Source organism: Leptinotarsa decemlineata, unplaced genomic scaffold, assembly GCF_025532065.1.
Source record: "Leptinotarsa decemlineata unplaced genomic scaffold, Ldec_3_MD MMD2_tig00026340_RagTag_RagTag, whole genome shotgun sequence".
Taxonomy (NCBI): Eukaryota; Metazoa; Arthropoda; class Insecta; order Coleoptera; family Chrysomelidae; genus Leptinotarsa; species Leptinotarsa decemlineata.
The window spans coordinates 8369361-8386672 of record NW_027412694.1 but is presented as its reverse complement, the minus strand read 5'-3'; the positions used below and the strand labels follow the sequence as shown (position 1 = coordinate 8386672).

At 34.0% G+C, this 17312-nt stretch overlaps 1 protein-coding gene across 2 annotated transcripts in view; it reads left to right on the top strand.

Annotated features, from left to right (window-relative positions):
• Window positions 1–17312, top strand: part of LOC111512305 (uncharacterized) — a 105215-nt gene that overhangs the window by 19934 nt on the left and 67969 nt on the right. For both annotated transcript variants that reach the window (XM_074183588.1, XM_074183587.1), the window contains exons 5-7: window positions 8084–8360; window positions 15600–15840; window positions 15890–16117. In XM_074183588.1, the coding sequence (XP_074039689.1) occupies window positions 8084–8360; window positions 15600–15840; window positions 15890–16117 (746 nt within the window). The remainder of the gene's footprint in view (window positions 1–8083; window positions 8361–15599; window positions 15841–15889; window positions 16118–17312) is intronic.

Genomic DNA, 17312 nt, shown 5'->3' with positions numbered 1-17312 from the left:
TCGCGAAAGGGCCAATTTCATCTTGATTTCAAACAGGTTGGAGCTTGGCTCCCTTACCCTTACGACTGACGCTTGTCAGAGGGACAAATGGGTCATAACTGATCATAGGATGACGGCATGAATGTCCTCAGATATCAGTACCGACCTTCATGGTGAACCCCTGCCTGGCTGAGATGTTTGGATGAAAACATTGTTCATCAGTTAACGGGGGACATGAGGGCCTCATTCGATAGAGTGTCTGAGAGTGGGCCTTCTACATCGGGAGGGGTCGTCTACAGCATAATCTATAGCTTCCCTAACTGACGGATCACGAAAGGGTGTCAGTGAGATTGTCCTAACTACCACAGTATTCGTAGCATAAGCGAAATTTGTTTCGAGTGAAGAGAATTATGTTCCAATTTCAAGTAGCAGGCATTTCGACAAAGCCATTATATTATACAAATGGAGACTTGAGAATGTGTGGGGGAAATGACCCTGACTCAACACATTACCCTATGTGGGGGAAGGTGCTCAAATAACAAGTTTTTGGTTATGCAGCATGAGTCACGGTTGATGCTAGGATAGACGTTTATGGTAAACGGAACGCAGGATTTTTCTGAAAACTGCATATTTTACATTTCCATTTTCTGTTCTATAGACCTGAAATTTTCAGCATTGCGGCGTTGCCACTTCTATCAAAAAGTCCAAGCAACTTTATTTTTTCAAACAGAACACCCTGTATGTCAACACATTTTTGGAATCGGTCTTTCATTATAATACTTTTTTTGTTGATAATGTCCTATACCTATATCTATCGGTTTTCGAGATAAAAAATTATTTTTGCTAAATATGGTCCAAAACAGAGCCCTAATTGAACTTAAGTACATCAGTACACTCAATTCATGAAAAGCTGATTTTTTTATGATAGTTCGAACAAACCCTAAATATTCAACCAATACCAAGAAATCACCTTCATCCACATCTATCCACAAGAACCTACTTGTGGATAGACCCTATTATAGTTTGGAGGAGTATTTCAGCGAATCCTTTTAATATTTATATTTATTCATTTTTGGAACTTTTTTATATCTACATTTATACTTTTTTAGTACTTTTTTTATATCAACAGTGTATTTCTTGGACTTTGTCAATAAGATGCAAATCATCGGACAATAAAGTATATTTTGATTTGATTTGATTTGATATTATACAGGGCGTGCTGAAGTTACGATTATTTCCATTATGTATAAAAGTAGCCAAAAGTTCATTTCTTTCAAATGAAACCTCCTGTATATTACTCGATGAATTAAAAGATGATGAAAAATGTTTCTATACCCAAATTATGCAGTTTTTTTAATAAAGTCACTTCTTCTGAAAACATAATTTTTTGAGAATTTGGTTTTAGGTAGCAGTGGAGTGATTGAGCTTATAACAGTTTGGCTACTTTTATAAGTAATTTTCGAATAGTTATCGACGGTGTTCCTTTTCCAAAATGAATACAAATATCGATTATTCAAATGAAGTTCTTATGAACTTCGGTAGCCAAGCGGTTCGGCGTGGGTGATTTGTTCACTCACTCGAATTGACTGCCGTGTTGGTCGGTGGTTCAAGCCCTAGTCTGAACGATCGATCTTCATTTGCTATCGTCCAACCCGTGTTAGGAATCACACGTTGAAAGGTAAGACCTCGTTAATCCTTAGCTTGCACAAGTTTCGACTTCTGAGGGTTGTCGTTCGTAGGGGTGCGACAGCTGGTTAATGGAAAAACAGATTTTAAACAGATTTTTTTTTTATTCATTACACACGAAAAAAGTGATCGAATCATTGTCAGAACTTGCAGAAAATTCAACTAAATGTATCCTAAATGTATCCGAGAGGAAGTTCATTAGGTTATTAGGTTACAAAATAATTTCTTTAACTATGGCTCAAAGTTTCCAGGAAACAATTGTACCAAAAATCAGGCATTTCTAAATAAAAAGTAAGATTTTATGGGCTATAAAATGTGAAAGTACAGAAAAAAATAGAATTAGGATGAATAAAAATAACAGAAGTGTAAACAAAATATCCCATTTCAACAATTAATGCTGGAAATGATGTCCATTACATTCTAAACGTTTTGAAATGTTTTTTTGTACGCGATTTGTAGTTGCTTTTTCAATTTTATTAGGCTCCTGATCTTCAATATACCGCACTATTCGCTGTCGCTGTTCTTTTTTGGTATAGGCACTGGAGCACTGTACACCCTTTCTTCTAAAACACCCCATAAAAAATCAAGTGGCGTGAGTTCGGGTGATCTCCTAAACCAACGATTGTCAAACATTTCGTAAAGTTTCCTGGAAACTTCTTGGGTGGAATGTGCTGGCGCTCCGTCCAGTTGAAACCACGAATTCTTATACTCGTATTTTTCTAAAGGCATATTTTCGAGGAAATCGGTAAAAGTTGTCCTTAATATTTGAAGATATCTTTCTGCATTTAGTAAGTCTTCATGAATGAAAAAGCTAATTTTATTGTTCTTCAAAATACAGAAAACATTCAAGTCAAATTTTTCTTGAAAACCCATTTCTTTTGTCAGATGAGGATTATGACCAGCCCAAAAATGTTTATTCCTTCTATTAAAATACCATCCTTCGTAAATTTTGATTCGTCGCTCCAAAAATTCCCGATTTTCATGTATATGTATTAAAAGAGGTTCGCAAAAATGCACTCTACGTTGAAAGTCTTCTGCTTTGGGAGCTTGAACTTTGGTAAATTTATACGGATGCACTTCGTGATTTTTCAAAATTACTTATATTGAAGCATGTGATACACCTAAATCTTTTTCTGCACTGCGAATGGAAACTTCTGGATATTCATAAAAATATGATAAAATGTTAACAGTATTGACCTCATTTAAAGGGGCAGGTTTTGGTAATGTTGAAAGCGCTTTTAACTTTGATCCATACTTAAGGAAATTATTTTGTAATTTTACAAACTTCCTCTCGTTCATTGGTGTTGATGAATGATGATGATGGTGATGATGATACAGGTTGAATTTTCTGAAAGTTCTGACAATTATTTGATTACTTTGTTCATGTGTAATGAATATTCAAAAGAAAATGGTTGCTCACTATCATTCATGTTGAACCTTCCACTTTTCAAAGATGAATTATTTATAAAATAAAATTTATATTAACAACATTGACTCATTCATCTATATAACTCGAAATAAATATGAAATTACAAATCTGTTGATGGAAAAAATCAGTTATGCAAAATCTCTTACTTATAATAAATTGATGGATGTAGCCGTTAACTATGTGGTAGGAGATCATGATGAAAAAAGGAATGAAAATTTCTATATTTTTTACTGCACTCTTCTTTTAGCCAGATCACTTGTGCCTTCATTGTCGCCTTCTCCGCTGCTGGTGTTTTTGCCCTGGTTCTGATGTTAATGTACTTCGGGGTAATTTTTTCTTCTCAGGCATTCTTGGTTGAACCATAAATTCTGCGATGATTGATGGTACTTCATTTTTAGTTTAAAGTAGTATGTGGCTTGTCTAGCTGTACTTACTTCTTTCAATAAATTGATGGATGTAGCCGTTACTATGTGGTAGGAGATCATGATGAAAAAAGGAATGAAAATTTCTATTCTATTCTATACAAGTGTTAAAAAACAGAAATTTTCATTCCTTTTTTCATCTCTTACTTATAATTTTTTACCAAAAAAAGTTAGGAATACAGGAACCCAAATTGATGAATTCATAGCTGAGAGTGAGTCTATGAAAATGTTTCTTTCAGAGACAAATAACTATTTGAATACAACTATTTTCAATATGGAATCACACATTGTGCAGCATCCCTACACAGGGTGTTTTCTAACTGCGTTACGAAACTTTAGAGGGTGATTCGTTAGGTCGCTTTAAGAAAAAAACTCTAATGAACATATGTCCCGGTATTCCCCGGTATTTATAAAATATACTTACACCTATTTGGTTAAAATTCACTAGTTATTTGGAGTGATAAGGCGCTTATTTAGCCCTGGCTAGACTGAGATTAATAGGTCCAGTAGAGTCTCAGTGGACACCACAGCCAACAATATTGAGAAAAAAAAGAGCGCCACTGACTTTTTCTGTAGTTTTTAATTTTTTTAGATTTTTGTCGCTTGTGTTTTCATCATATCAAACTTCGTTTACGTGAAAAAAAATTATCCATGGACAACATAAAATAAAAACCAGGAATAAATAAACGATTCCGTCCTTAAAATCTGTTTAAAATACTTTTTTCCGTTATTCAGCTGTCGCCCCCATATGAACGAAAACTCTCAGAATTTGGGAAACTTGTGCGAGCTGAGGACTAACGAGGTCTTACCTTTTAACGTGTGATTCCTTACACGGTTGCAGCTTCCAGCTTCAACCAGATCTCGAGAAAAATATCTGGTCGAGTCGGGAATCGAACCCACGGTTTTCCGATCGTGAGTCGGGCGCACTACCACCGCGGCCAATTCTACAAGTAATTGAGCATACTATCCAAGTTCTGATAAATTACACGATCGCAGTCGATTTGACATTGATTTTCTGACACGTTCAAACATACCTGGAGTATTCCTTATGATATTGCAATTGTCAATTATTCAATTCCTCAAGTAATTCACATCTAGTACAGGAATTTTATAATCAAGAGCCATCAAATGACCCCATGAATAGAAATCTAAAGAATTCATATCAGGACTGCGAGCTGGCTAATTTTTTCAAGGACAAAACACAAGCACTACAGAAAAATCCTTGAGCCGCTCTCAGAGCGGTGTATATGCGAAAGTAGCGATTCATAGAGATGAAATCCATTTATAAAAACTCTCTCAGGAAGTTTATTCCACATAAACGCAGTTCTCCAGATGCTATTCGTTTTGAGTTGAACCTCAAAACGAATAGCAGCCATAATTTGTCTCGTATTTCTGATATGTACTGTTCTTGGTGGAATCAAATGTGCCAATACTACAAAGAAGGTCTGATCTGAGCTTTATGAAGCATCAAAAATTGCTGAGGTGTGTACAGTTTTTTGGTTCGGAACCGTGTTCCAAGCTTTCGAGAAGCAGCCTTTGCAATTCCAGCGACACGATTGTGCCCATTTCAACCCCCAACAAACTTATCAGCAGAAAGCGGAATTGTCTGAGACATTTATCTTCTTGGAGAAAACAATTCCTAGGTTTTTGTAACATTGAATTGAACCTGGTTACTTTCACCCCAATTCGAAATCACTTCTAGATCCATATCAAGATATGCAACCTCCTAATGCCGGTGAAGATGTGCCTCCGTAGCCGATGTCCTGGAATCCAAATGTAATGACGAAACAAGATTGCTGTCGTCAGCAAAGCAAAATATTGAATTCTGTTTTTTTTTTTCAATAAGTTGTTGATATACAATAAAAAGAGGGTTGGAGAGAATATGAATCCCTGGGGAACGCCAGCGTTGATGGTGAAATTATTCGAGAGAAAACCATCGACTGCCACTTGTAGGAAACGTTCTTTCAGGAAGCTGAAGTGACATACACAAAAATGATCCGACAAGCCATAGCATCGAAGTTTGGCTAGAAAACTTGCATGCCACACACGGTCGAAGTCCTTAGAAATCGCTCAAGATATTGAAGTCTTCCAAATATTTGAGGATATGGTGGTTTACGACTTTCTCCTTGATTTTGATGTCACTGATAGCAAAGCTACTGTTCTATAGTTATTTGGAAGATTTTCCTTGCCTTTTATCGGAATAGGCTGATCACGAGCAATCTTTCAACAAGAAGGAAAACCCCTTTCTTATTAGACAGGTTGAAAAGTTTGCAAAATACTGGTGCGAGTTATTTGCGCACTGGCCCTGATGAAGTTCCCGTCATCGTACTTAAGACGCCTTGTTGATATTGAGCTGTTTCAAAATTCGCCTGACTAGACGCTATCGTGAAGTAATTTCCGGTATTGTGGTTTCTAGTGTGGAATAGTGGGTGGTGCCTTTCCCAACGATTGGGGTAGGTGATGTCGAAATGCTGAGCAAGAACACTAGAATGAGCTCAAGTCCCGTCGTGTATAAACACGACAAGTACCGGTACTTCTTCTACCAAAATGGGTAAATGATCTCGCAAAAAGTCCGTGTAGCATTCACCTGTTGACCTTCCTGGGAGGAAAAATGGGCCAATTAGGTTGTCACCAATCATTTCTACCCAAACTTTCAGCAAAACTTTGTGCTGAAAATATCTTTCCCTAATAACGTGGAGATTTTTTTCGGTTCAAAAATGGTCATTGTGGAAGTTCATTAAAGCATCTCGTGAAAAATGTGTTTCGGCCGTAAATAAAATATTTGGTGAAAATGTATTATTGTGTGCCATCGAATTAAGCTTGGATCCTCTGTATGTGATATGGGTATAGGTAGTTTATTTTTAGAACTATCCATATGGATACGGATTTTAGGCTGACTTCCGGCTGCACTGCAATCTTCCCGGTATTATTTGAAGAATTTTATTTTATCGCATCAAGTATAGCTTCTTCCAGTAAGAGGTGTTGTTACAGTTTCTGGTCTTCCACCACCTGCGTTTTCATTAAAACTCCTAGTTTCACATAATATGGACTTACTATGTTAAGATATCTGTCCTGGTAAATTCTCCGTGCTTATTCCGCATTTCCATTTGCTAATCCATAAATAAAGTGCATGTCAGACATTTCAGCGTTAGTGAAATTATTCATCATAAAATCACTGCTAATTGACAACTCTGACTTTCGCTGATATGACAGCGCTATCACTGTAAGCTGGTCTCCAAAGCAGATGTTCATGATATGTAAAGTGCCTTCAATTTTTGTTCTCGAAAACAAAGCTAGATAGGAATAAAACACAAGCGACAAAAAAGTTATATGTTTAGTTGATTATTCTGAAAAAAATTGAAACTTCAACAGCAAGTCAGTGGCGTACTTTTTTTAAAATATTGTTGGCTGTGGTGCCCACTATGACTCCACTGGACCTAATAATTTCAATCTAGTTTGGGCTAAATAAGCGCCTTATCACTTTAAATAACTGATGCGAATTTCAACCAAATCGATGTAAGCATATTTATGATATTTTATAAATACCAATTTTTTCTAACTTCACCGACCTGTATATCGGAAACGAAGCAACTCCAGACATATATTCATGAGAACTGTTTTCTTAAAATGACCTAGCCAAATACCCACTGAAGTTTCATATCGAAGTTAGGAAACACCTTGCACATATTTCAATTCCATCCAATAAATGTTTGCAGTACAGACTGAATAGAAAAACTGATTTTCGTTTAATTCAATGTCCATATAAAGGTAGTTGTTTCAAAATGATTTTTTCCAGTTTGTTTCTGAAAGGAACGTGTATGCATCATATAGATTCATGGAGTTTTTATTCCGGTTTTTTTTTCTTTCGACGAAAGTTTCCCACATTTTTTGTTCAATGATAAAGGAGTAGAAAGCCGAAGAGCGTTTTCCCAAAAACATTATCTCTCCGGAAAATATTCCTTTTCAATTCTATGCATTCCACTTTTTATATTTTATTTTGAATAGACTTGTTAGAGTGTTAGAGTGAAATAAGTTAGTCTTAGTCAAATTTATCCCAAAGTTGTATCATATTGTAAGTAGCATAAACTCATCCATATTGCCTAAGATTTTATCTATTTGTATTGTACATTAATATTTTATTCTTATAGAACCTGTAATATTTGTCTAAGGTTTTATCTATTTTTCTTACTTTTTGTTGTCTAGTATTCAATCGGCCTATTTTACCTCAAGCTGAAATATAATTTGCTTAACTATAACACCAAATTCACAAATTTATTAAAATGTTTTGTAGTTTCTACTCCATGAAGGCCATACTTACTTTTATACAAATATTTATGTACTTACATATTCTTGCGCTTCTTGCGCGAAACAAGAGCTCTGCTCTTATCGCCAAACCACTTTGTTCACATATTTTGTTTTAATTGTACTCTAATCTGTATACGTTGGGAATAAAGTTATTATTATTATACAGATTCAATTGATTTCCACCATTTTCAAAATAGTTGCCATAAATAGTAACCTCTAAAACGACTGTGAAAATATTGTTTTCAATTTCAACTTATTGCAGAGTAGATCCTCAGACGAAGAAAAAGAAGCGAAAAAGAGGACACAAAGAGTTAGAAGATATACTGGAGGACGACGAAGAAGTCGCTGGTGGACGTAGACACAAAGGTGGTAAAAAGCAAAAAAGTACCAAACGCGTGGAAGGTACGGAACAAGATTTTGCAGAAGTTAAAGAAACAAAAGATCTGGGGGAGAAATTTTTTGACGATGAATTTGAAGAATCCAATTTAGGACAACTTGAAAATTATTTAACTAAACGTTTCAGGCGAAAATTATCAATGGTATGATTTCTTCCTTTTCATTTTTATTTGCATCGACTATGAAAATTCAATTGGAAATTTGCGAATTTGTGATTGAAATCTCAATAGAAAAATATTCCTCATTTTTTCCACAATTATTACATGGAAGAAAAAAATAATTTTGCAACAAATACTGACTTTTCTCAATAAATACTCGATAAGACAAAATTTTGACTTTAGATATCAAAGAGCAACTGTATAAATATTGACTTGCATAATAAATTATATTTTTGGGTCACAGAGATGAATTCAAAGAATTTGAAAAACTGATTATAAAGAGGATTTTTTAGTATATGTCTATTTGAAATTAATATAGGCGAGTACTATGGGTGTATTTCATTTTGAAAAAATGAAATCTTCACGAAATATGCAGTAATGCATGAATATCAAAAATAATATTAAACTAGTATCATTCGACGTAAATAACATGTTTCCTAACATTCCAACAGACGAATGTCTGTTGGACAGTTGGAGGTGATTTCTCATCGAAAAAAAAATAGGATCTTTCATACAAAAAAATTTCATTATAGCATCCCTTGTTAAGATACAGCCCTTCAAAGGGGGTACATAAAATTTGTATAACAATTTTTTTCACAAGCACTGAAAAAGTTACAATATAGAAATTAACCTGACGTTTTGTACTACCATAAAGACACTTAGCCAGTAATTTATTTGGTTTACCCCATGGTTGTAAGGGGTGGAAAACGCAACCCCTAAAATTTTTTTCAATGTAACTTTTTGTCTTTTCATTTGTTTACCATTTAAAAATTTAAAAATTTATTTCCGATAGCCTGTTTCATTCTAAACAAAAAATGTCTCCTGGGTTTTTTGCCCAAAATAAACCAGTTCGCAGCAAAAAATTATTTTAGGAACAACTACAGAGAGATACATCGTCATAAATGCGAAAATACGAAACTAATCTATCTAGTAGGTCGCTATTAGCGATAGTGACAATTAAATTGGTATGACGCTGTCAGTTTGTGAATTTCCGAAATTGAATTAATACTAATTGTGTGTTGTTGTTCTGTTCTTAATTTGTTACTTTAATAATTCACTTGTTATCAAAATGGCATACACAAATGAGGAAATGGCTGATATGCATTACGTTTACGGTCTGTCGCAGGGGAATGGGTTAGAAGTTTCTAGAAGATATGCTGAAATGTATCCTCAACGGCAGTATCCTTCACATAGAATATTTGCTCGACTTCATCAACGATTACGAGAACATTGTTCATTCAACAAAAGAACGCAGGATTGTGGTCGCCATCGAGAAGTACGAACACCACAGCTTGAGGAAGCAGTACTTAATTTGATTGAAGAACAACCTACTACCAGTACTAGAAAGATTGCTTTCCAGCTAAATGTTGATCATATGACGATATTTCGAATTTTAAAGGAACAACTCTTATACCCTTACCATCTGCAACGAGTACAGGCACTGTTACCGCGAGACTTTCCAAACCGTTTCAAATTTTGCAATTGGATGCTGGAAATGATTAGAAGAAATTGTGACTTTCTGAAGACGATAGAATTCACAGACGAATGTAGTTTTTCTCCGGACAAGATTATTAATTTTCATAATTACCACATATGGGCTGATGAAGACCCTCACGTTATTGTCAAAACTAACCACCAAAAACAGTTTTCTCTTAACGTGTGGCTCGGAGTTAATGGGGATGATTTAATTGTGCCTCATTTTCTACCTCCTCGATTAAATGGTGAGGCATACATTCAATTTTTAAGAGAAGTGCATCCAGTACTGCTGGAGGAAGTTCCTTTGGGCGTTAAAAGGGATATGTTTTTTATGCATGATGGGGTTCCCGCCCATTTTAGTCAAGTAGCACGTCAGCATTTAACTGAAACATATGCAAATCAGTGGATAGGTCGAGGAGGACCACAGAACTGGCCCGCTTGATCTCCGGATCTCAATCCTCTAGATTTCTCTATTTGGGGCCATTTACAGCATTTGGTTTATCGTACTCCTGTTCGCGATGTAGAGGACTTGAGAAACCGCATCATCGATGCGTGCAGGGTAATCAGAGAGACTCTAGGAATATTTGGGCGAATACGTGGCTCAATGCGCTGACGTCTAGACGCAAGCGTAATGTCTGAAGGTAGACATTTCGAACATTTACTATGATTTCTACATGTTGTGTGTTTTGTTATTAATAAATTAGTTTTGTTTATCACCCTTCAATGAAGGTACTAACTACAAAATAACAATAAATACAGTTCGCATTTATGACGATGTATCTCTGTAGTTGTTCGTAAAATAATTTTTTGCTGCGAACTGGTTTATTTTGGGCAAAAAACCCAAGAGACATTTTTTGTTTAGATTGAAACAGGCGATCGGAAATGAATTTTTAAATGGCAAACAAAGGATAAAACAAAAAGTTACATTGGAAATACATTTTAGGGGTTGCATTTTCCACCCCTTACAACCATGTGGTAAACCAAATAAATTACTGGATAAGTATATTTTTGTTACTACAAAACGTCAGGTCAATTTCAATATTGTAACTTTTTCAGTGTTTGTGAAAAAAATTGTTATAAAAATTTTATGTACGCCCTTTAAGGGGCTTTATCTTAACAAGGAATGCTCCAATGAAGTTTCTTTATATGAAAGATACTATCTTTTTTTCGATGAGGAATCACCTCCTTAAATGTTTTACACTTATTCAGTTACACCCTGTATAACTATCGAATTTTGCAAACTCCTTGATACATGCCTGAATAAAAATATAAACAGAGATATAATGATTATTTTTATCCACAGAACTCAGGTCTCCATATGGGCTCACTATTTAGTCCCATTTTGGCAGACATTTTCATGGACACACTAGCTACCCGCATCCCTTTCTCAGAAACATATTGTGTTTGGTTCAGATATGTTGATGACGTACTGGTTGGTTTAGATGGTTCAAACAGAAAAATTAATCAATTTCAAAATTTTCTCAATGGTCTGCATAACCAAGTTGAATTCACAGTAGAAATCGAACAAAACAAAAAGCTTAACTTTTTAGTTTTTAATATTTCAAGACTCAATAATAGTTTTCAATTCAATATTTATCGGAAAAAAAAATTTCACAGACTGTAATTCCCTTTGACTCTTTCAGTCCACTCTCACATAAGTTTTCCGCGTTTAGATTGATGGTACACAAGCTTTCCAGGGTGAACTAAAAATAATTCAGCAAATTGCAGTAAACAATCAGGTACCAATTTCTCTAATAGAAAAGATAATATCAGGTAAAGCTCACAAAACACTTATGAGTAAATTATACCCAAACTGCCGAAAACACAATATAGTTAAGTATAGTAGCATCAACTTAACAGGTAAACTTTCAGAAAATATTCAAAATTATTTCTCTGAATAAAAAAATATCAACAGTAATAATAATTTAGGCAGAGCTCTGTTTAATGCAAAACCCAAACGAGATAGAATAGAGTTTGGCGAATGCTCTGCAGTATATTCAGGCGAAACCGGTAGAAAATTTGACGTAAGGCTGCACGAACAAGTCTGAACAACCAGAAATATATATCCCTAAACGAGCAACTCGAGTTATGTAGATCTCCATTCTTGAATTCATAAGATGAACAACCTCTATAATCTTCAGTGTTGAATTTTAAAGTTGACACCCCGGTTCATATAACTACATGTTGTTCAACTATCTGGCCTTACATCTCACCTGGAAACTCCTGATATAATTGTTTTTTAAACTTCATATTTCAGTTTTATACTTGGGGTTACACCCGAAACCGGTTATATAAATAAAATTAACTAGTGGTAATTAGACAACAGTGTGTCATTTCTTTAAAGTGATCATGAATTACCACAAAATAAACAAGTCACCAACATTTTATAGTTTATATTGTTTTTACAGATTATTACAGATTATATTATCCTGTACAGAGATTAACCAAGCATAAATGCTTGTAGTGCATATTTCTGTACAAAGAAAGATTTTTTTATTTTGTTTTTTCAATTTTAATGCCATAAGGAATGACATTAAACAATTCCCCAACACAATAAAATTCACATTGGCATTGAAGAACAATTTGTTGTATTAATAACATTATATTCGTTCGATGTTGTTATTATTCAGATCAATTTTGAAATAGCTCCCTTTGGAGTTATATATTTATATACGGGGTCTGTTCAAAAAATAAAGTGAATGTTCAAATTTCAAGGGCTACGTACATTCGATCAGTGACTTTTTAAATTTTTCTATGTTGGTATACTCGTCTCGAATATATGTTTACAATTCCAGCTGTTTAAAAGTTCAGTTTTTTTGTGGAAGGCATGAAAGTTAGAAGTATTTTGAGTGTTCGGCAATTTTCTGCTATCGAAAAAAGTGGGTCGATAAATTTGCATCAAATTTTGCGTGAAATTGAAATTGAGTGACCAAAAACACTTTAAATGATGACAGTGGCATACAGTGATTTTACTCTGATTCAGAAAAATGTTTATAAATGGTACGAGCTTTTCACAAAAGTTCGAGAAGATGTGGACGCCCTAGCCATCATCAACCGATGAAAATGTTGGGAAAGTGAAGAAAATTGTTATGGAGAATCGTCAAATCACTGTTAGATAAGTTGCTGAGATATTAGCGTATCGATTGGTTCAAGCCATGCACTTTTTGGACATGAAGCGTGTGGCAGCGAAGGTTGATTCAAAATTGATGAATTTTGACCAAAAGACCATGGCATGAACGTCTCTCAGGAATTGTTGAATGACGTCAACAGCGATCCAGATTTGCTTGAAGTTTCATAACTGGTGACGAATCATGGTTGTGACATCTAAACCAAAGTTCAAATAGTCCCAATGCCAGAGCCCAGGAGAACTGAGACCAAAAAAAGCACGCCAAGTTTTGCTCACTATTTTCTTCGATTACCGTGGGATAATGCATCAGCAGTCATACGGTTAATAAGGATCTTGAAGTTATGCGCCGTTGGCGAAAAGCAGTACAATGAAAACGTCCAGTATTGTGAAAAAAGAATTTGTGGCTTTGGGATCAGGATATTGCACCTGCTCACCAGATTTGGTCCCCGTGCGACTTTTTCTTGTACCCAAGGGCAAAGAGAAGAATGAAAGGACGGGGTTTGCGACGATTGAGGAGATAAGTACCAAACCGCAGAGAGAGCTCATAGACATACCAAGAAGTGCATATCAGGGTAAAGAAACCCATGAAAGGACGGGGTTTGCGACGATTGAGGAGATAAATACCAAACCGCAGAGAGAGCTCATAGACATACCAAAAAGTGCATATCAGGGAATTGGAAAAAACACTGGTACAAGTGTATTATATCTGAGAGGAACGACTCTGAAGGGGACAAAATTGATATGGATGAATTCATTAAAAAAAAATGAGAAAAATTAAAATTCATCTTATTTTTACATGCTTCATATTAGCTTCACCTGTATGTATGCATATATTTGTATGTTTGTTTGCTTGTAACTCCCAAGTTCGGGATCTGTATTGACAGAATTATTGACATTATTATTGCTTTACCTATTCGCGGGCAGATGGCGCTGTATGTAACCTCCTTGATAGGTTGTTCAAAAAAATATGAAAATGAAAGATGGATTTCAAAAATCATAAGTGTTAGCGAAATGTTGTACTAGAGATGAAATATTTAGATATTTTCAATTACCCGTGATTTAATACAGAAAGTTTTGAACATAACCAAAGATACATTTTAAAATCTAATTCAATTATTTGAAAGCAAACCAGAATATAGATTTCAACAATGAAAACGTTATCGTAAATTGTACACCTGAAAAATTCAGTCACTTAAATATTTCATAAAATCGAAAAAGATTCATTCAAAAAATGAAATTATTCACTGAAAAAATATTCTTAGTCCATTAATATTTTGAATTTAACTTCAAATGAAAACATCAAGACTGAATTGTTTTTTGAAATTGTTACTGCAAATTTTCTCTTTACTTCTACACAAATTTTACAACTGTCCGCCTTCTGTTGGAGACCTGCATCTCAGTATTACTATAGAATTCAACTTACTATAGACCTCAAACTTTATTATGTTGTTTCAGAGAAATTTTACATTCGTACGCCGTCTAATGAAGATTTATAATACTAGTGACTAGAACTAAAAAGTGAAAAATAAATATAGTTTCAAAAAACTAAGAGACCGCTTTTATAGCATATGAAACTAAAAAGTGAAAAATAAATATAGTTTTAAAAAACTGAAAAACACGCTTTTGAAGAACTTCGAACTATAAAGTTAAAAAAAAATTCCAAATAAGCTTAAAACAATAACGATCAAAAAATACTAGTATTATTGTGAAAAAAGCGTGAGCGTTTTGTGCCATATTTTTTGTATATCTAGAGCCCACGCTTTTTTCACAATAACACTAGTATTTTTCGATCGTTATTGTTTCAAGCTCATTTTTGACTTTTTAGTTCGGTGTGAAATCCCTGAAAAAAATTAAAAAGATTAACCGAAAATAACAATTTTATTGAACAAAAAACTGGAAATTACAAAGAAATAACATAAAAGCAACTGCCAAAAAAATAAAAAATTGAATTATCAATGAAACCAAGTTACGTCACGACGTTTCGATTGGTAGTATCCACAATCATCTTCGGGTTATCACCTGAAGACGATTGTGGATACTAACTTCGAGTTATCACCCGAAGACGATTGTGGATACTAACAATCGAAACGTCGTGATGTAACTTGGTTTGGAATCTTTTAATTTTCATTTTTTTTCTTTAATGATATTTTTGAATTTTCAGCTTTTATTGATAATTCAATTTTTTATTTTTTTGGCTGTTGCTTGTATGTTATTTCTTTGTAATTTCCAGTTTTTTGTTTAATAAAAGTTTTTAGTTTTTAGTTTAGTGTTTTTTAGTTTTTTTAAACTATATTCATTTAAAACTATATTTTTTTTTACTTTTTAGTTTCATATGCTATAAAAACTTGTTTTTTATTTTTTTAAACTATATTTATTTAAAACTATGGTTTTTTTTACTTTTCAGTTTCATATGCTATAAACGCGTGTTTTATGTTTTTTTTTAACTATATTCATTTAAAACCATATTTTTTTTACTTTTCAGTTTCATATGCTATGAAAGTGGGTTTTTTTAGATTTTTTGTAAACTATATTTATTTGAACAGACCTCATGATTATTTGTCCACATTTCCTGTATAAAGAATTATAGTTTCCTGAATGTTTATTTTTATTACTTTTTGTAGATTTCTCAAGCGACCTCTTATCAAAGTAAAGATTTTCCATCTTCAGAAAAAGATATCGCTGGCGAACCAGAAGTCAGCAAGTATGTTCAGAAATTCCGAAGAGACTCAGAAATTAAAAAATCGTTACCAAAGAGAAAAAAGATCAAGAGAGGCACACTCGAGAGTCATTCGTTCACCAATATCAATCAGCCAATTCTGAAAGATTTCTTCTTTGGTTCGAAGGAGGGTACCATGCATCAAGGTAATTTCATGCGACTGTAGTTGCTGCTATCAAATCCCTAATTTTTCAGGTGATTTCAGTTTTCCTACATCAGTGAGGAATAATCAGGGGATATGCATGTCCGTAGCAGCTTATTGTTACTCAATTTTAAAACACCCCAACAAATGGACGCGAGAAAATATTGATGAAATATTGAACTTTGGCAACAATCTTTTGTTGGAAAGTGCCAAACAGGCTCACATACACCGTTTGTCGAGAGAATTGAAGCCCAATGAGTTGCAGAAGTACTGTATTGTAGGTAATATAATCAACAGGCTTACAAACAATATAACAGTTATATGCCAGGACGGATTCATGGGAGGGGTGATAGGGGTTTTCAACTTCCCTCGACATCAACATTCAATACTAAAACGAAAGATATAACTGAAACCTCTGGCGTAGGGTACATCCAAAACAAGCACTCTTTCCAAACATCAGAACTCCCAACAATATTTTATAATAGTTGCGAAAACGTTTCGTTTGTTTATGAAACAGCTATAAGTAGGAAATGAGCACCTTTTTATTAAACATTATAGTCTTTATTATTATTTTGTAAGGCCTATTACAAACACTATGAAACAGTTTTATGAACATTTCGACAGTTCTAACACTCTTAAAAATTAGTTTTGTAAAGAAATTCATAAAATAATTGAAATGTAGTTTTATAAGAGTCAATTAGTAGTTCCAAGTGATCATTAAAAATATAATGCAGCCCAAAACGATAACTATAAAATAAATAAGTGTTCAAAATGTTTCCTTAAAGGCGCAAGAAGTAATTTTATATTGGACACGAGGAAAATGTAATAGATATGTCACCAACTAAAAACTAACAAATAGAAAAGTTGAAGCTAATTTTCGTACTGTTGAACACATTGTTTGTGCTTCAAAGGTTATAATTTTCACTGCGAATATAATTTTATTGACAAATATAGTCTAATATTAGCAAAATTTAAGTGCGCTACTTTTTTATTCATGTTTAAGAAAAAGATTATTAATCATACGAAAACTCACTCTGTCGATGTATTGATTTTCTAATCGCGAACTTAACTCAGATTGTTTTAAATAATATAAACTTATAACATCTATGTACTTTTCAGCTGTAAATATCACTATAAACGTGGTATTTGATGTCAATAGCAAGCATTTTAACGTATTTCAGCTACTATGTTATCCCTATAAAACTGTTAAGAAACACTTAGTTCTAGGAGTGATGGTATTGCGTCAGAGTCGGACTACTTTTAAAGCTGTAGATTTCTAGAAAAGTGCTTCTATGAAGATATGATTTCTCACGTATAGTATGGATAAATATTATCGATCAGAATATTTTAGCTAAATAGTTTCGTCCATCGATTATAAATGTTAAATTTCAAAGGAATTCTGATCTGGTGATTTGAGGGTATATATACATGGTGCTCCAATTAAATAGACGGATTTCAACCATCAATAACCTTTTT